The following is an 18437-nucleotide window of genomic DNA, read 5'->3' on the forward strand; positions in this document are numbered from 1 at the left end:
AGGAGACATGCTTGGGCTTTGGTTGTTACCAAAAAGCCCTGAGCAACTGGGACTGACTTTCAAAGGTAATAAAAGTCCATGAGATAAAAGGCCTGGTACCTTGGATGGATGAGCGGTCCATAGCAATCTTTCCAGGGAAGGAATGAAGGTTGTTTTCCTGAAAGATGGCTAGAAGGGACCTTAAGGCACAATGGAAAACCAGGAGGACCTGGAAAAGACAGGTGTTTACAGGCAAGGCTGAATGCCAGGTATGTGGCTCAGCTTCTGTGCCCTGAAGGGCAGACTGAAGGTCACCCTAAATGTTCCTTGCGTAAGTTCCAGCAAAGCAGAACTAAAGATCATAAGTGATCATTTGCTGCTCTTGTTGTGTTTATGCAAATGAACAGGATAAATTAAAAATGAACTTAATGCAGTCCCTTTAATGACAAGGAGGGTAATCTTAGGGAGAAAAATCACGATTCAAGGAAGATCACAATGCCCAGTGGTGGACTATAAAGTAGTGCAGCTAACCGTCTTTAAAGTTTCTTTTCATTTAATATTTGTTTTCATTTGAAAGTTAAACTATGTCTGTGGCATTATCAAAGATGTTTAATTTACAGGCAAGAAGAATGTCAAATGCCTTGCAACTGGATGTCTTTCCGATAAGACAGTCCTACAGATTTAGAGACTTGTATGTGGGTTATGTTACATAAATTAACATGTGTTTTCTGTTTTCAAAGGGCATAAGCCTACGATCTCATTACCTGAGTGATTGTCTGTACGTATAGGCCTCACTTAATCCTGCCCACATTGCTGCCTCCTGACACTCAATGGTTTGGCCGAACTAAGTGGCTGGGTTGGTGAAGAACGGGGTGGTCTGTGGGCTTCACTTTAAAACTGGTTTCTCTTTTCTATCCTAATGGCTTGGACAGAAAGAGCCCAGAGGCCTGAGAGGGGGGAAACCTAAAATATTTCCCTCAGTCCAAACTAAGTATAATGGGCAAAAGGGTTTTGGACAGGTGAGATGTACCTGGCATACCTTCCTCCAAAGAAGCCCTTCTTTTCCCTAATGTGGAACATTGAAAAATTAATACCTGTCTTTTGTCATCTAGTGGTTACGGATTGAATGATGTCCTTTAACCCTGTTGCCCCCAGAATACAACAAGGATGCCAGCCTGTTAACCCAAGCATGCTGTTGTCCAGAGACAGCCAACCAACCTGGAGTCTGCACGATCCTTCCCCTTGTGGGAAGGCCACCCTCCCCTCCACACCCTCACTCTTTTTAGGGATTTCTTGACCCAAGGGTAGGTAGGACGACGACCATGTTCAGCTTGAAGCAGCTAGAGGAGCTCGAGACCTTCATCCATTGTCCTTTATAAGATTGTAAAGGGTCTTAAGTCTGAGAGGGAGGGATTGTTATTTTTTATTGTTAAAATATTTAACTAATTAATTAATTATTTAAAAAAAAAGAAGAATATATGAAAGGGTGAGGCAGGAGAGCTTGTATGTACGACCCATGGGCACAGACTTGGGGAGGGGATTGTTGGTGAAGGGGGGTGCTGGGCGGAGGGGAGCAAAGGGGAAAAAATTGGAACTATTGCAACAATATAATCAATAAAATATACTTAAAAAAAAAAAAGAGCAGGGACATTGTGCATGCAGGTTTTTAGCCATGATTACATAAGTACTGCTGAGTCATATATGCCCAGATATCCAGGTGAGGGAGCCTGACTGACTCCATTTTCCCCACAGTGGTTTCTTCTGTTTATTCGTGGTTATATGGCTTCTCTCCATCTAGTGGACAGTTGGTTATTCAGGATAATTTCTCCATAATTTAGTTTTAATTCCGGATTAGTCCTGGGATGAGGTTAGTGTAGCTTCCACTTATTCTTTCACCATGTTGGATCTCCTTGCAGGTGCATTCGTAATGTCATTGTTTTATAGGTTACGATAAACTTTGTTAGAAAAAAAATTATGTTTCATTTGACATTTAATTGCTTTTCCTAAAAGTAATTAAATTTCTTGGGAAGAGAACTATGTTAAAAATCTGAAATGTGTGGTTTCTGTTTCAAATGTGTCAATTTAGAAATTTTTTAAATACTCATCCAAGGACATTTTTTCATTGCTTTCAGAGAGAGGAAGGAAGAGAAGGAGGGAGAGAGAGAAACGTTGATGCAAGAGAGAGGCATGGATTTGTTGCCTTCCTGTATGCGCCCATACCGGGGCTCATATGCAACCCTTTGGTGATGGAACAGTGTTTTCACAACAGAGTCACACCAGCCAGATCTAGGATGTTTTGGATGAGAAAATGCAAACTGACTTAAGCCATTTGGAAATTTACATGATGAATAAAAAAAATAAAAAATATCATAAAAACTGGTGAAAACCAGCAAACATTGTGAGTTCTCTTCCAATTAAGAGTCTTGGAATGAGGCTGACCTTTTTCTCCACCACCATACCTGCTGTTAAGGCTTAGCTCTGAGGCTGGAATGGGAAGAAGCAGGCAGGAAGAATTCATGCAGGGTGGGGAGGAGGGAAACAAACATTTGTAATTCTTCCCAGTCATTTTTCTATTCATATCATTTATATTATTGTGATCATTAATTACATGTTTTTGGCCCTTGTCACTGTAAAAGAAGCATTTTCTCTTATTATCATTTGATTTTTTATGATTATATTGTAATCACATATACATATGTAGTCATAATGTGTTATTGTAATTTAAAAAAAATCAACTACTGAATCATATGCATATAGTACAATGTACCTAGCCTATTGTTGAGCATTTAAGTTAAACTCTTAATAATACCCTTCATAATGGAATTACTGGGCCAAAGATATGGAAATTTTGAGGACCTAACACAGTTACAGAGAGCTGGATTCTCACTCAGACAGGTCAGCTTTGAGGATATGCTTCTCAAGCTTAGCATGTCCATAAATTCAGTTTTGTCAGTACCAAGAGTGATTGGCTCTTAGAAATTTATAAATGTTAACTAAAACTGAATTATAATAAAATTTAGAAGTGCCACATGGAGGGTGTGGCAATCATTAGTGCTGCTTACAAAGTATTTCTGTCCTCTATCATCCAGACACATTGTAGGATACTACTTCCTTCTCTTTGGTTGGCTTGTGCATGTGTCTAGCTCTGATTAGGGGTTGGGATTGGAAGAAAACACATTTATGGGAAAAACACCCTCCAGAAATCTCTTTACCTTTGTAACTGTTGCTTGCAATGTTCAAAAGAGTATGCGACTGCTCCATCAGCCTGGCTCTCTGAGTGACTAATAATCAAAGCCCTCTGTCAGCCCACAATGACAATGTGAACAATGAATAAAAGTCTTGAAATTTAGTTGTTACTGCAGCATGCCCTAGCCCATCCTGACTGGTACAGAGGAGATGGCCCATCCTGACTGGTACAGAGGAGATGTTAACATTAGCATGTTCAATATATTTAATATCTATAAGTAGAAATCAACTAATTAAAAGATTGTCGTTGGGAATAAAATAAAATAATTATATTTTCCAGCTCTTTCAGAATTCTTGATTTAGGTACTGTAAAGTTCAATGTTATTAAGACTCCTTTGTCTCAGATAGTCTGAGCTGGGCAATGTCAACATTTACCTCCCTCTCCTTTTCTGCACTTTAATTGTTGTTGCCTTTATTTTAAGTTATGTAACATATTGTTTTAAAATGAACAGTTTAGAAGTAAATGAAAAATATATGCTTTCTCTCCTCTACCAGCCCACTTCCTAGAGATGTTCGAAGTGTACCCTTCCAGGCATTTTCTCTACAGAGTACAAATGAAATCTCATTGTTTATATTTTTCAATGCCTTGCTTTTTCACTTAGTTTTTCAAGTATTCTTTCATGTCAGTGCATATTTGTCTGTTTCTTTTTAATGACAGCAAGAGTTCTCTGTTTCAAAGATTTACTATATTTCATTTAACTGGTTTCTTATTGATAGACATGTTTGGTCCTTCCAGCCTTTTGCTATTCTTAATAATACTCCAATGAACATCTCTATGAAAATATATATTTTTGTATGCTTTCTTTTTTAAAAAACATGTTTTATTGATTATGCTGTTACAGTTGTCCCAATTTCTCTTCCCTCTGCTCCCCTCCACCCGGTGGCCCCCCTCCAGTTGTTCCCCACTTTAGTCCATGTCCATTGGTTGCGCATACAGTTCTTCTCAACCTCTTCCTGTCTATTCCATTTCCTCCTACTATGCTTCTTAATTCCTATACCATCTCCCTCCATCTCCCCCTTCCCTCTCCCTGCTGACCTTCCCCCAGTATGTTCCCATACCTATAGTTCTTTTTCCACTCTCATTTCCTATTTAGTTTGCCTTTGTTTCCATTCCCTAGCTTCCGTTGTTGATTCTTGTGATGCAGTTTTCATTTTAATGTTCATAGTTTTGATTCTCCTTCTTCTAAATAAGTCCCTTTAACATCTCATATAATAGTGGTTTGGATCTAATGAATTCTTTCAGTTCTATTTTGTCCTGGAAACACTTTCTCTGTCCTTCTATTCTGAATGACAGTTTTGCTGGATAGAGTATTCGTGGCTGTAGGTTTTTGATTTTCATTACTTTGAATATTTCTTGCCAGTCCATTCTTGCCTGCAGGGTCTCCCTTAAGAAGTCAGCTGATAGTCTAATTGGGACCCCTTTGTACACGATTCTTTTCTTCTCTCTTGCTGCTTTTAAGATTCTCTCTTTCTCTTTAATTTTTGACAATTTGATTATAATGTGTCTTGGAGTGATTCTCCCTGGGTCCAGTTTTTTCTGGAACTCTCTGTGCTTCCTGGACCTGTAAGTCTATTTCCTTCCCCAAGTTCGGGAAGTTCTGCTTCATCATTTTTTCACATAATTTTTCAATTTCTAGTTCTTCTTCTTCGCCCTCTGGCAATCATATAATCCTAATGTTCGATCTCTTATAGCTGTCCCAGAAGTTTCTGATCCTCTCCTCACTTTCCTTACTTTTTGTGTCCTCTTTCTGCACTGGTCGACTCTTTGTTCCTTCTCTATGTTCTGGTTTGTTGATTTGATCTCTGGATTTTATTTCCTCGCCAATTGTCTCGTATGCGTTTTCGTTCATTTCAGTATGAGTGGCTTTCTTTCCTTTCCTGTCCTGTTCCAAATCTTTTGTTAATTCTGTAAGCCACCTTATAACAATAGCTCTGAACTGAGTCTCCAAAAGGTTTCTTATTTGTTCGTCTGTCAGGTTCTTCATCTGCTGCCTGGTGAGCTGCATCACTGGGATTTCAATCATTGTCTCCCTTCATTTGGACAGATTTGTGTTTTGCTTTGCTTCCTGGGCAGGCTGGGGGGGAGGGGCGAAGCCCCGTGTATTCGTCACTACCCAGCCACAGGCAGCGATCCGGACCTTTTTTGCCGCGCTGCTGGGCTTTGTGTGGGGGTAGGGGTCCAAGATGGGTTCCTGCCGTTATTCTCTGCTGGGAGACCAGGGTCTGTACTCCCGCCCTCTGGGCCTCACTGTCCAATGCAATGCGGGGGGCTGCCATTTCCCGCTTTGGGGTCACGAGCAGCCAGGATTGCTCCCCCTACCTCTCTCCCCACTGCTACTGCAAACAGCACCACCGGCCTTTCTGTTCCGGTTCTGATTTTGCCCCTCCTACCCATCCAGGTGAGCACGGCTGGTTTATAACTTCATATGTTGGGCTTCCATGTAGTTTTATTTTCTGGAATTTCTGGTTATCTTTTGTTTTGAGGTAGTTGTATTCCTTTCTAGTTGTAGAGGTAGACCGAGCATGTCCGTCTAAGCCTCCATCTTGGCAGGAAGCCCTATTTTTGCATGCTTTTGAAGGTTAATCCAGAGGGAGAATTCCCAGAAGTAAAATTCCACTCTGAAAGGAATTTTCAGTTTAAATACCAATAAATATTGCCAATTCCTTTCCCAAAGTTTCATTCAATTTACATTCCCTTCAATGCAGTGTGAGTGCTTGTCTTTTCCCGGTCTTAAAAATGTGTGGCATTATCAGTCTTTTATAAATCTCTGCCATTGTCATCATGAAAAAAATGAATTCTTGATTTAAAGTGCGTTTTCTTTATGTTAGGTGATTTTGTGCTTTTTCTTACTTTTAGTATGTTAGTACCTTTAGTTAATTATGGTCAGGCCTGGGTAACATTCTTTCTTTTTAAGGTGAGTTGATTTTATTATTTGAATCTCAGAGAATAACCATGTTTTTAAGCACTGAGGAAACACCTCATTGTTGACATTATTCATTTACTGAATAAATAGGGATTGCAGCCACTGGGATATTTTACAATAACTTTATCCAAACAGATGGACTAGGAATTGGTCAGCCCTCACAACTCTCAGTTAATTAATATGACATTATTTCATTGTAGCAATTCAGCTTTGTGTCATTGCCCACTGATGTGCTGGAAATTGAGGTGAAGGACAAGTTTGCCAAGAGCCGTCCTATCATCAAGCGCTTCTTGGGAAAGCTTTCAGTGCCAGTTCAGAGACTCCTGGAAAGACACGCCATAGGGTAAATATGTGATTGAAACTTCTGTGTACTATGCTTCAGCCAACAGGCCTGCAAGCAAAAATATAGTCTCAAAGAGACTCAAACTAAAATGAGATGATGATGTTAAATTTCCTTGGCTTATCTCATTATGTTGTTTGAGTTACAACATTCAATTAAACAAACCCTTTCCTTTTTTTTTTTGTTTATCACTGGTTACTGATGCAAGAGTGCAAAAAAAATCCTAAGACACAATACTGAAAAAAAGCCCTTAATGCCCTTGATCTTTTTTGTACAGGTAGAAATTAAAAATTTTTTTATGATGGAGAATATTTTATTTGTATTCTTGTCTTGTGTGTAGGACTTAATCACTTGAGAAAATGCCATAACAAGAAAAAATTCTGGGTTACTAGAATACATTATAAAAAATAGTATTTGTAGAAAATGTTAGATAATGTGTGTTAAATTTTAAAAGCATAAGTTCTCATAGAAAAAACAATAATTGTACTACTTGCATAATTCAGTTGCATATAAGAATATGATCCTGTGTTTTATATTTTTTATATTCATGTCCAACTATGGTAATCATTAAAGTGAAATCAGAGCAAATAAAACTCTTATGCATTTCTTTAGGTGATATTAGGTATATTTGAAAACACTAACTATAGTTCCCTGGTCATAAATATATGCTTCAATATAATGTGACCCTTAGAATGATATCAATACAGAATTTCCAGTTGTCTTAATTTAAAGCCCTTTGTATTTTCAGAAGGACTTTGGACTCGCTGATGGTTATCATAAGAACAGTTAAAACATTTTAACGTGTTTAACTGTGTGCACAAAGATATGCCATTAACTGTCAAGTTAAGGGGAACTGACATGGAGCTATAGCCATGTGCCAAACACAATGTTTGTACTTTACATTCATGGGTGTGGGGATTAAACAAACAACCAAATAAAATATGTACATAATAAATGTAATGTAGCTCCTGGTACATAGTAGGAACTCAGAAGGGAATAGTATTTCTTGTGATCATTGTTATTTAACACTTAGTCTTCTTTGTATGCTGGAACTGAGGCACTACCACCATTCTTTCTTATAAGAAATCTTATACTTAAATAGGGTAAATTACCTAAAAGGCTTGTGAGTGACAGAGGTGTAGCCAGAGTTCAAACCCATACCTGCTTCTCTTTAATGCCCAAGTGCTCTCCCCTGCAACAGGCTCCTCTAAATGTTCCTGGGATTGATTCTCAAATTTATCATTGGCCACTCTTTTCATTTATCTCCTCTGCCCCACTGTCTTCTCTCACAGCTGTTAACACCTGTGCCAGAAGGTAGACTGGAGTACGTAAAGATGGTCTAGATAGAATTCTTTCTACCCCAATGCTGAGCACATTGCTGTCTAGTGTATATCATAGATTTGATTAGTGTCTGTTAAACTGGATTTCTGTCCCTTTGCTTGCTACAGCCACAGAAAGAACTCATCTGCTCTTCCATGATGAGTACTTTTCATAAACCAAAACTGCTGCCTATTTTCTTCACCTAATTGTTCTGCCCCCCCTGGCCTCCTACTTCCTCCTGTGGAAAGATATATCCCTAAGTGGTGAAAGCAAGCAACTGAGGTGGGAAAGGGTCTGCCCTACCAGAACAATGTGAGATATAATTTTCCCACAGTGTTCTTGCCATCCAGGAATAAAGAGAAGCAAATATAGAGCATTATTGAGATTTATTCCTGTCTAAGATGAAGCAACAGCAAACCTTTCAGGCATTTTCCTCTTACCAGCTCTGATGAAATAAGAGGCCACCCACTAGGGCTTAAGGGGAGCAACTTTTTCCTTCCAGGCCTGCTGCTTTCCACAGCTTCTAGAGGCCATTTCTGCACTGCTTACCATGCTGCAGGTGCACAAATGTAGAAGGGCATTGGGGTAATGGCCACTGAAGCAGTGGCAACCTGAGCCTGAGCCATGGCAGAACCTCAGGGCTCACCTGTAAGAAAATCAAATCTAACTCATGCCACAGCTTCCCTTTGCCCTCAACAAATAGTCTCCACATCCATCCCCCTCCATTCATTGCAAAGGTTTCCACTTTGTCTTTCTACTATCAGAATTTTGCTCCCCTTCTCTCCAGGCACACACACACTCTTATTACTAATGCCTCCTCGAGTTCTTTGCCTATAACATTCCAGCCCTCAGCTGTCCCCCTGACTTCCCTGAAGTCCTCTAACACCAACCAACTCATTTTCATGTTAGAAATACCACCAGCTGCCTTGAACCATTATTTAGTGGTCCTGTCTTATGCCTCCAGCTGGATGTAAGCTATTTAAAGGCAGGAGCTATGCTTTACATGCTTTGTATCGACTGCAGCACTTTTTACTTGACACAGGTTCAAAAAATACTTGTTGATAAACTAGGTGAAAAGCAAGGTAAAGAAAAGCCTAGAAAGCAAATACAACACATAATAAATTTAACTTTTTGTCCGTCTAATTCTCTTTAGGTACCTCCTGATTTCAATTAAGTTTTTGGTTCAGGGTGTCTTTCTCATGGTCGTAGTAGACCTATGTCACAATATTGACCAAGGCCTTTCTAAATAAACAAAATATTGTGGTTTGTTCTATTTTTCCTGCAGATAGTGCTTTATTTATTTAATAGACTTCCATGGAAGTCCCACACTAAACCATGGCTTAACAATAAAAAATACTAAGTCAGTGGATCATTAAAATATGTTTACTCATAGCACTGGTGTTTTCTAGAAAAAGAAGCATTAAAACACTAATAGCAAGTGGTTTATCTTTTTAGTTGAATGTCACAAGTGAACAAATGGAATGAATTTATAATCAACCATGTAACTATCTGTTTTGAAATATGTTCTTGTTTTATTGGGTACCTGGATATGGCAAGGTAGTTACTCTTCCTAATTAGGCCAAGGTAGGGGGCAGTGTATTCTGCTGTTGATGAAACTATAAAAGCAAAGTTTCAGGTTGATTGTCCCTGAATAATTTTTTTCTTAATTATTTCTAATTAAGAAATTACCTTTAGCATTCAGCAGGGATGGTGCCAGAATATAGGGCAGAGTTTCAGAGTGTCTATGTGGTGTAATTTGAAGTCATAGGCCAGCAAACCCAACCCAAAGGTCTTGTACGCTGCTGCAGGTCCCTTTCTGAAGCACTCCACAGGGTCTTTAGTAACCACACAATATCCTCTCTTAGACCATATATATATATATATATATCGTCATCGGCAGCCGTCCGTCTCGAGAGACGATGGTGTAGCTTCTTAAGAGTCTATCTGCACCGCCGAGAATGGCTGCGCAGTCCGACTCGGGAGTGACACGGTATCTGTCTCCTCCTGTGTTGAATCGACATCTTGCGATGACGCTGGAGTGTCCTCTCCAGTGAAGCTGAAGCTACAGAGCCTGGGCAAGGTGATATGGAGGGTCTGCTGTTGCCCATGCAGCAGACCCCCCCTCTCTTCGCAGCTGAAGGGTCCAAGGGAAAGACGGAGTCAATACAGCTTGGCTTCAGGTGCGCCGCAGGAGTTGCCGATGTTGACTACAACGTCAAACCGCCTTAGGGACTCCGGCTCCGGATTTTCTGTCGGGGTTTACTCCCTTAGCCTTTCCCCTAAAGAGGTATGCTGCAAGGCAGCGGAGGTTTTTTGGAGTCAGAGTTTTCCTTCTCTGATGTGCCCTGACTGGTAGATCGAACCAGCGACACTTAGCTCGCAGGCCAACGCTCAATCCACTGAGCCAAACCAGCCAGGATATATATATATATATATATATATATGTGTGTGTGTGTGTGTGTGTGTGTGTGTGTGTGTGTGTGTGTGTGTGTGTGCAATACATGCACATGTTGTTGATGGCACTGTTCATTATTAAGAACATATTTGGAAAATGTCAATATGCACAGAAAAAGCAAGCAAAGGATATCCATATCTTTTTTCCTCTTTAAAACACAGGTTGGCAAATTTTCTGTAAAGTACGCATTAATAAATATTTTAGACTTTGTAGGCCATAAGGTCTCTGTTCCAGGTACTTGACTCTGCCATTGTAGCATGATAGCAGCCCCAGACAGTAAGTAAACCAGTAAGCATAGTTGTGTTCAAATAAAACTTTCAGTGGTGGAAACTAAAGTTTAAAATTCATATAATTTTAGGTGTCAAAAAATTCTTTTTGCTTTTTTCTCTCAATCATTAATAAATGTAAAAAGCTCATGGATATACAAAAACAGGTCATCGGCCAGATTTGGCCCATGGGCTGTTTAGTTTGCTGACTTCTACATTGGGATATTTGATAAATGTTTTCTTGAAGTTTTTCATTGTTGTTGATCAAATGTATATTCTCATCTTTACCTTAAGGCCATCTCAGAGATACCTGAACAGATTATAACATGCTAATAGCAGGGCCTCCTTGGGCATGCCTGCCTCATCTGATGCTATGATCTTTAGAACAAGAGGTATTGATCAAATCAGTGATGGTGCTTATTTTCTTCTAGGGATAGGACGGTCAGCTACACCCTTGGCCGCAGGCTTCCAACAGATCATGTGAGTGGACAACTGCAGTTCCGATTTGAGATCACTTCTTCCATCCACCCAGGTATTTTCAGCCTGAACTTCATGTCTTGTCTTAGTCTAATGTCATAGTATGGTTCCTTTCTCAAAAATATAACAACTATAGTTTTCTTCAGACTTGTCCTTGGTTTTCTCCAGACATATCCTAGATTTCTGTCCCCTAGATAGAGAGATTATTTTTCATTCTGTTGACCAAAAGATAGAAAGTTAAACAGTGGAATGGGACTTGACAATGAAGTCAATGTAGGTATGGAGCTATGTCTAATTTATCATTTTACTTCCAACACCTGCATAGGAGGTGCTCAGTAGATGTTTAATGATTGCATACATACATGAGTGAATGAATGAAGAAATTTGAGCATGAACTAATGTGATACATGTCTTGTTGAAGAACTATAATGGTATAATGGATCTTTACAATGTCACAGGGAAAAATTTAAAAAAAAAAAAACCTGTAAATTAAACAAAACATTTCAGAATCATCCAGTGTTCAGTTTTTCAAAACAAAACATAGTTCCAAATAAGAATGATGAGATGCCACATAATTCCACTTTTTCTCTTCACCTACAACTAAGTGTAGATCATGCTAAGAATTGTTTGGTCCTCTTAGGTCACATTTATGAACTGCTGTTAAAGTTAATGAGGTTTTTCAGAACCAGAGTTGGGAGTTTATCGCTGCCCACTCATTAAACTCCAGTTGCACCTTTCTATGCCCAATATATAATGCAGAATGTGAGAAAACACTCAAATTTTCCTTTCAAATTCAGCCTTTTTCTGTATTCTCAGAATAAAACCAACTTTCTTTTAGTGTAGCTATAAGGACAGCTCTACGGCTGACCAGAGAGCTAGTTTTCCTTCAGTAAGTGAATTGCACTAGTGTGTTTGAAATGGGAAGTTCACATCTGGCAGGAATCCAATAAAGCAAGCAAGTAGGGAATGTGGAGGTAAAAGTGGTTGCTATTTTTTAAATGGTTACTTGGTGCAGAGACCTGGTTATTTCTTCCACTGCAATACTCTCCAAATGTTGAAAGCCTTTAAGTCTGAGCTACTAAATAACTGGTTGCTGCCATCATCAAGCCTTTTTCTACTCTCTAGTTGCCAAGAACCCAGCTTACCCATTCTGCCACCATGGGGAACCCAGGAAATACTCTGAACAAGAATAATTAGCCTTTCCTAGGATCAGCAAGGAACTGTGGACACTCCATCCCCATTATCTAAAGTCTTCCATGTAAAAAACATTGTTGAGTACTGGGGTAGCACTAGGCTTTGGTTATTGTAACAAACAATAAATTCTCTTGAAACAAATTTCAAAAATATATTATGACTGCTAACTACCATTAACATAAAAAAAGAACTCATTCTTTTTTTTCAAGTGTTTGAAGCGTAGTCCTGCTTTTTTCTGTCTTTCTTATTAATAATGCCCCCTTTTACTTTCAATACTGTCTCTGTTTGAACAATAGATTATATGATCAAAATAAAAGAAATGGTATCAAGCATGTAGGAGGGAGTTTAGTTAGCCGTTTTTTTTTTTTTTAATTTATTTTACCCATCCCCTACTTCCTTCCCGTTTGGCAACCACTGGCTTATTTTGTATACCTGTGGGAGTGTTTCTGTTTTGTTTTATTTAATAACTTGTTTTGTATTATTAGGTTCCACATCAATGAAATCATAAGGTATTTTTCTTTCTCCATCTGACTTATTTCACTTAGTACATAATACCCTCTAGGCCCATCCATGTTGTTGTAAATGGCAAGATTTCATTTATTTTTATTGCTGATTACTATTCCATTGTGTATATATAACACATCTTTATCCACTCATCTATCAATGAACACTTGAATTTCTTCCATATCTTAGCTATTGTAAATAATGCTGCAATGTGTTTGTGTTTTTGTTTTTCTCATATAAATACCCAGAAGTGGAATTGCTGGGTCAGAAGGCAGTTCCATTTTTAATTTTTTAAAGTAATGCCATACTGTTTTCTATAGTAGCTGCACCAACCTACATTCCCACTAACAGTGCACAAGCATTCTTTTTTTTCCACATCCTTGCCAGAATTTATTTCTTGATTTTTGATAATACACATTCTGACAAGTGTAAAGTAATATTTTATTGTGGTTTATTTTTCATTACTCAGATGATTAGTAATGTTGAGCATCTTTTCATATGTCTCTTGACCATCTGTATGTCCCATTTGGAGAAATGTCTATTCAGGTACTCTGATCATTTTTTAATTGAATTGCTTTTTCTTCAATATTAAGTTGTATGAGTTCCTTATATATTTGGTATATTAATCCTTTATCAGATATATCATTTGGAAATATATTTTCCAGTTGTCTGTTTTGTCTGTTTTGCTATGCAAAAACATTTTAGTTTGACATAATCCTGTATGTTTATGTTTGTTTTCTTGTCCTTGCCCAAGGAGACATATCCCAGAAGATATTACTATGAGCAACGTCAAAAAGTTTACTGCCTATATTTTCTTCTTGGAGTTTTATGGTTTCAAATCTTATATTTAAGCCTTTAATCCATTTTGACTTTACTTTTGTATGTGGTGTAAGAAAGTGGTCCAGTTTCATTTTGTGCATCGATCTGTCTAGTTTTCCCCTCACCACTTATTTAAGAGACTTTCTTTACTGCATTGTAAATTATTGCCTCTACTGCCACAGATTAACATCACATAAGTGAGGATTTATTTCTGGACTCTCTATTCTATTCCACTGGTCTATCTGTGTGTGTTTCTGTGCCGTTGCCATACTGTTCTGATTTTTATAGCTTTGTGGTATAATTTGATATCAGAGAATGTGATACATCCCACTTTGATCTTTTTCAAGATCATTTTGACTATCTGGGGTCTTTTGTGGTTCCATATAAATTTTAAGATTAGTTATTCTAGAAAGAAAACATATTCTTACAGAATGTTTCAGTGGAGCACTGGCCAATGAGAAGCCCTCATCAACCTCTACATCCAATATCCTAAAATAAAAATTCCTTAGAATATCTTACATGTCCTCATCTGGCAGAGTACACTAACACCAAATGCACTCTTATGGAAAGATTGACATGTTCCTCTTGCCCACAGATGATGAAGAGATTTCCCTGAGTACTGAAGCTGAGTCAGCAGAAATTCAGAACAGCCCCTTGAAAAACCTAGTGGCAGGTAGCCATGAGGAGCCTCTGCAGGATACACCAGACACCTCCGGAAGCTGCAAGTCAGAGAAGCCAAAGGAGGGCAGTGCCTTGGTCACTGCAGGGAATGAGGGCCTGGAGCTTGGCAAGCTGGTAGAGGAGGTGGCAGGTACCACTGAAGCAAAAGAAGGCCACAACACAGTCTCTGTGAGACCTGACTGGGATGGGGATCCTCTTGGCCCAGGGCGAGAGGACACTGAGCCCACCCTGAGTGTGGAAAAGCTGGCTGTGCGACTGGACCTGCCAGGGGATGCACCCTCACGAGGGCTGCTGCAAGGTGGTGAAGCCCAAGACAGCACTGGGGATCCTGTGGCAGAGACAAAGACTGGGGGACAGGAGGAGGAAAAGGGACGAGTGGAGGAGGAGGAGGCGGCAGGGAACATATCCACTCTGTGGCAGCTGAAGGATAAGCTGCAGCTACAGGTCTTGGTAAAGAAAAACAACAGGCCATATTCCTTGCCTGTGTCCGAGCTGGAGGCAGTGATCGCATCAGCCTGCAGTGACCCGGAAACCCCACGGACACACTACATCCGCATCCACACCCTGCTGCACAGCATGCCCTTGGTTCAGGATGGCAGCACCCCAGAGGATGATGGCACTGAGGAAGAGTCCACTCTTAAAGACACCTTCGAGAAGGATGGGCTCAGTGAGGGAGACACGGTAGTTGCTGAGCCGCCTTCTCTGGAAGAGGGTTTTGAGGACCCGCAGGGGGCTACTCTAGGCACGATGTCCCTGGGTTTTTCTGGCGTAGCCAACAGCTCTGTCCCCAGCACAGGGAGTGAAAGTGACTCCAGCCCCAGGCCCGGCGGTGACCACAGCTTTGAGGGCTGTGACACGTCCTGTTGCAGCCCTTCCTGCTACAGCTCGTCATGTTACAGCGCGTCTTGCTACAGCAGCTCCTGCTACAGCAGCTCCTGCTACAATGGCAGCAGGTTCACCAGCCACACTCGCTTCTCCTCTTTGGACAGTGCCAAGATCTCCGAGAACACTGTCTTCTCTTCACAGGATGAAGAGGAGAACAGCGCATTCGAGTCAATGCCAGACTCAGTTCAGAGCCCAGAGCTGGACCTGGAGTCTGTGAATGCCGCTGGGCCCTGGCAAGAACAGCCAGCTGCCTCCACTGGGAATGTGGCAAGAGCCTTTGATAGTTTGGAATCCCCTGTGGCAGGCCCAAGCAATCGGAGAGAAGGTTAGACCTCAAATCTGATCAGAGTGAGAATAGGACCACCAAGGGGACACAGGTCTAATCAACATTGTCTAAAAAGAAGAGTGAGAGGATCACTCCTAAATGGGGTTGCTACAGGAATGTGTATGCCTGTCCTGTATATATGTGTGTGTATGTATTTGTGAGTATGAATAGCTGACACCCCACCACCTCTCAGGTATGCACCAACAGTATACACTTGTATATGTGCTTCCCTGTCTAAATTAATCACTATGGCTAGTATACATATTATTCTTCCTGTCAAATGATATAAGCAAAAATGATCACCACATTATTAGGTGGATAATGTGGAAGTATCTGCTGACTTTCCAAAACTTATAAAAAGTTAGCTGTAAATGTTAATATAAGTTGAAGAACATTGATTTTACCTCTGTTTTAGAATTTAGCTTTTGTATTTTTAGATAGGTATAGCCTACATATATTTTTCATTATTTTTGTCTGCTCAATTTTGGTCATTGCTATTTTTGTTTCTTTATTGGTATTTTTGTTTTCTTTTTCTTTTTTGGCTATTTTGGCAAATGAAAGGGAAGAATAACATGAGCACATAAATCTCTTTGTTTCAAGTAAGATCCTAATTCAAAAGCTGCCTGCTACCTTTAGTTTTAAAATGTGTTCTGAATTTCAACCAAAATAGATCCTTCTTAGTCATGCCTTGGAATTATATGTGAAATTAATTTGCATTTCTTTATCTAGAATTGAGAACCATGTTGCCAGTCTAGTGACAGTGACATGGGGGGAAATAATTGAAGTCACATAACAATAGCAAATAATTTGGTTATTTTGAAAGAGAAAGATATAAGCTAAAATCTTCCCCAATGTTAAGATTCAGCTAGTGATCAAGAGATGAGACCCAGGAACACTTAACAGTTGCACAGCACATCAGCTCATCTTTACTGAACCCTGGATTTGTCTGCATTCTTTAGGATCCCATTTGAATTTCTTAGTGACTAAACCATTGTACATTCTAGAGTGCGTATATTTATATTTTGCTTGTTAAAGTAAGCTGATAGCTTAACTCTCTTCATGAAGTAGCTTATTCTGATTAACTTGTCATCGTTTTGATACTCAGCATGAAAACAAGAAGAAATTCCAATTGTAGGGAGGGAGAGAGACAAAGTTGGTGGTCTATTAAATAAAAAATAAAAGTATTCATTGAAACTAGAAAAGAGAAAAGAGAAAAATATAGATTCTGCTCTTCTGTTTTTTAAATTAGCCTCCAAACAAAATGCCGTGATATTGTTTTTAGACTGTAAACTCATGAAGGACCCGAATTGTATCTTTTTATATTTGAATCCTCAGCACCTAAACAAATATCTAGTACCAACAAATTTTTACAGAAGCTAAAGTTAGCAGATAAAAAATAATTTTAAGTATTCAACAGTGCCCAATTCTACATTTCAGAGAAAGAAAAGGTTAAAAAATGTGGCACATGTGATAAGAAATGCAAGAAAATTGATAAAGGGAGAAAAACACAGGGAGAAAAACTGTAGTGACATACAATATACCACAGTGGCATACAATATGAAAGGCACCTATGATAGTTAATTTCTTTCTTTAGCAAGGATGTTCTGAGTATCTACTTTTTCTGAACGCAATGCTAAATGCTGGGCACAGGAAGATAGATCAATATCAGATAGCATACAGAAGGTACTCAATAATGACAACACTATTAAAAATAATTATAATATAAGGAGATGTGGGGATATACACATAAAAGGACACAACTAGGAGCAAGCAGGGATATTTTAGAGGTCAGAAAACTTTTTCTGTAAAGGGCCAGATAGTAAATATTTTAGGCTTTGTGAGTTAGGAGGCCAAATCAAGCAACTGTTCACACCCAAAGGCCACTTTTTCTAACAGTTTTACATTTGAAAAGGTAATCATTCTCACCTTGGAGCCATACAAAAATAAGCTGCATTCGTAGCTTGTCAATCATTGTAGCCTATGGGACATATTTTGACCTGTTGTTTGGAGACAATCTGTACATGGTTAATGGAAAATTAGCTCAGTATACATTTATGTAAAAACATGTTTTAGAAAAGTAAAAACAAAAACATACTGTCCACACCCTTGTCCAGTAAGGGAAAGCTGTCCCTAACAGAAAGGACAGAAAAGTGCTTCACGGCCATAGCAGTGCAACTTAAAAGTGTCTAAATTCCTGAATTCTGCAGACTGTAAACTATAAAAGGTTAAGAAGCACCTGCACACTTCCCTATGGTGATCACCAGGGGCAATATGAAGATTATTTAGAGGGACTGATGATCTCATGGAAGCTGCACATATGTTAACATGTGACTTTTACACAGCCAGTCTTTTGTCCCTCAGTAGTGAGTCCTGAGATAAAGGTATCAGGATTGTAAATCTGTCCCTTCACTGACACATATGCAAAAAGAACAGTGCTTCAACAAAACCCACCTAATATATGCATGTGGGCCCTCTTCTCCCATTAGAATCACTATTGCCCCTTGTCGTGACTTCTAAGATTGCAAAATATTTCATTGCCTTAGCCAAAGTAAACTGACAGTACACAGGTCCAAGAAGATGAGTCTACAGCAACTTATGGAGGATGTATTCTTTATCTACTTCTTGCTTCTTTGCCTCTATAAAAACCTCCTTTTTTAACCTCAATACAAAATAGTTTTTTATAACTAAGATCAAATTAAAAGAGCAACATAATGTAGTTATGAGCTTGGGCCCTGGAGCCTGGGTTTATTATATTCAGTCCCATCATTACCTAGCCCTGATACCTTAGCCAAAATACATAACTGTTCCATGTTTATTTGTAAAACAGGTATAAATGTGGAATCTACCTCAAGGGTTATTAGAAGGACTGAATGAAGATACATGTAAAGCCCTTGGCTTCTTGTCAAGTGAGGGTTCTTCCAGGCGGATAAGCAATGAGACTAACTTTTCAAGTGGAATGTTTCCCTCTTGGAAGTTCTAGAAGGTCTGAACACTTGCTTTGTGTTTGAGCTGATTGTATGGA

At 39.2% G+C, this 18437-nt stretch overlaps 1 protein-coding gene across 1 annotated transcript in view; it reads left to right on the top strand.

Annotated features, from left to right (window-relative positions):
* The window catches only part of HECW1 (HECT, C2 and WW domain containing E3 ubiquitin protein ligase 1), a 576869-nt gene that overhangs the window by 256146 nt on the left and 302286 nt on the right, over positions 1–18437 (top strand). Inside the window, exons 6-8 of the mRNA XM_090287382.1 lie at positions 6350–6492; positions 10962–11062; positions 14120–15415. Of these exons, the coding sequence (XP_090143508.1) occupies positions 6350–6492; positions 10962–11062; positions 14120–15415 (1540 nt within the window). The remainder of the gene's footprint in view (positions 1–6349; positions 6493–10961; positions 11063–14119; positions 15416–18437) is intronic.

This window comes from Furipterus horrens, unplaced genomic scaffold (genome assembly GCF_987537825.1).
Source record: "Furipterus horrens unplaced genomic scaffold, mFurHor1.1.pri manual_scaffold_9, whole genome shotgun sequence".
Classification (NCBI taxonomy): Eukaryota; Metazoa; Chordata; class Mammalia; order Chiroptera; family Furipteridae; genus Furipterus; species Furipterus horrens.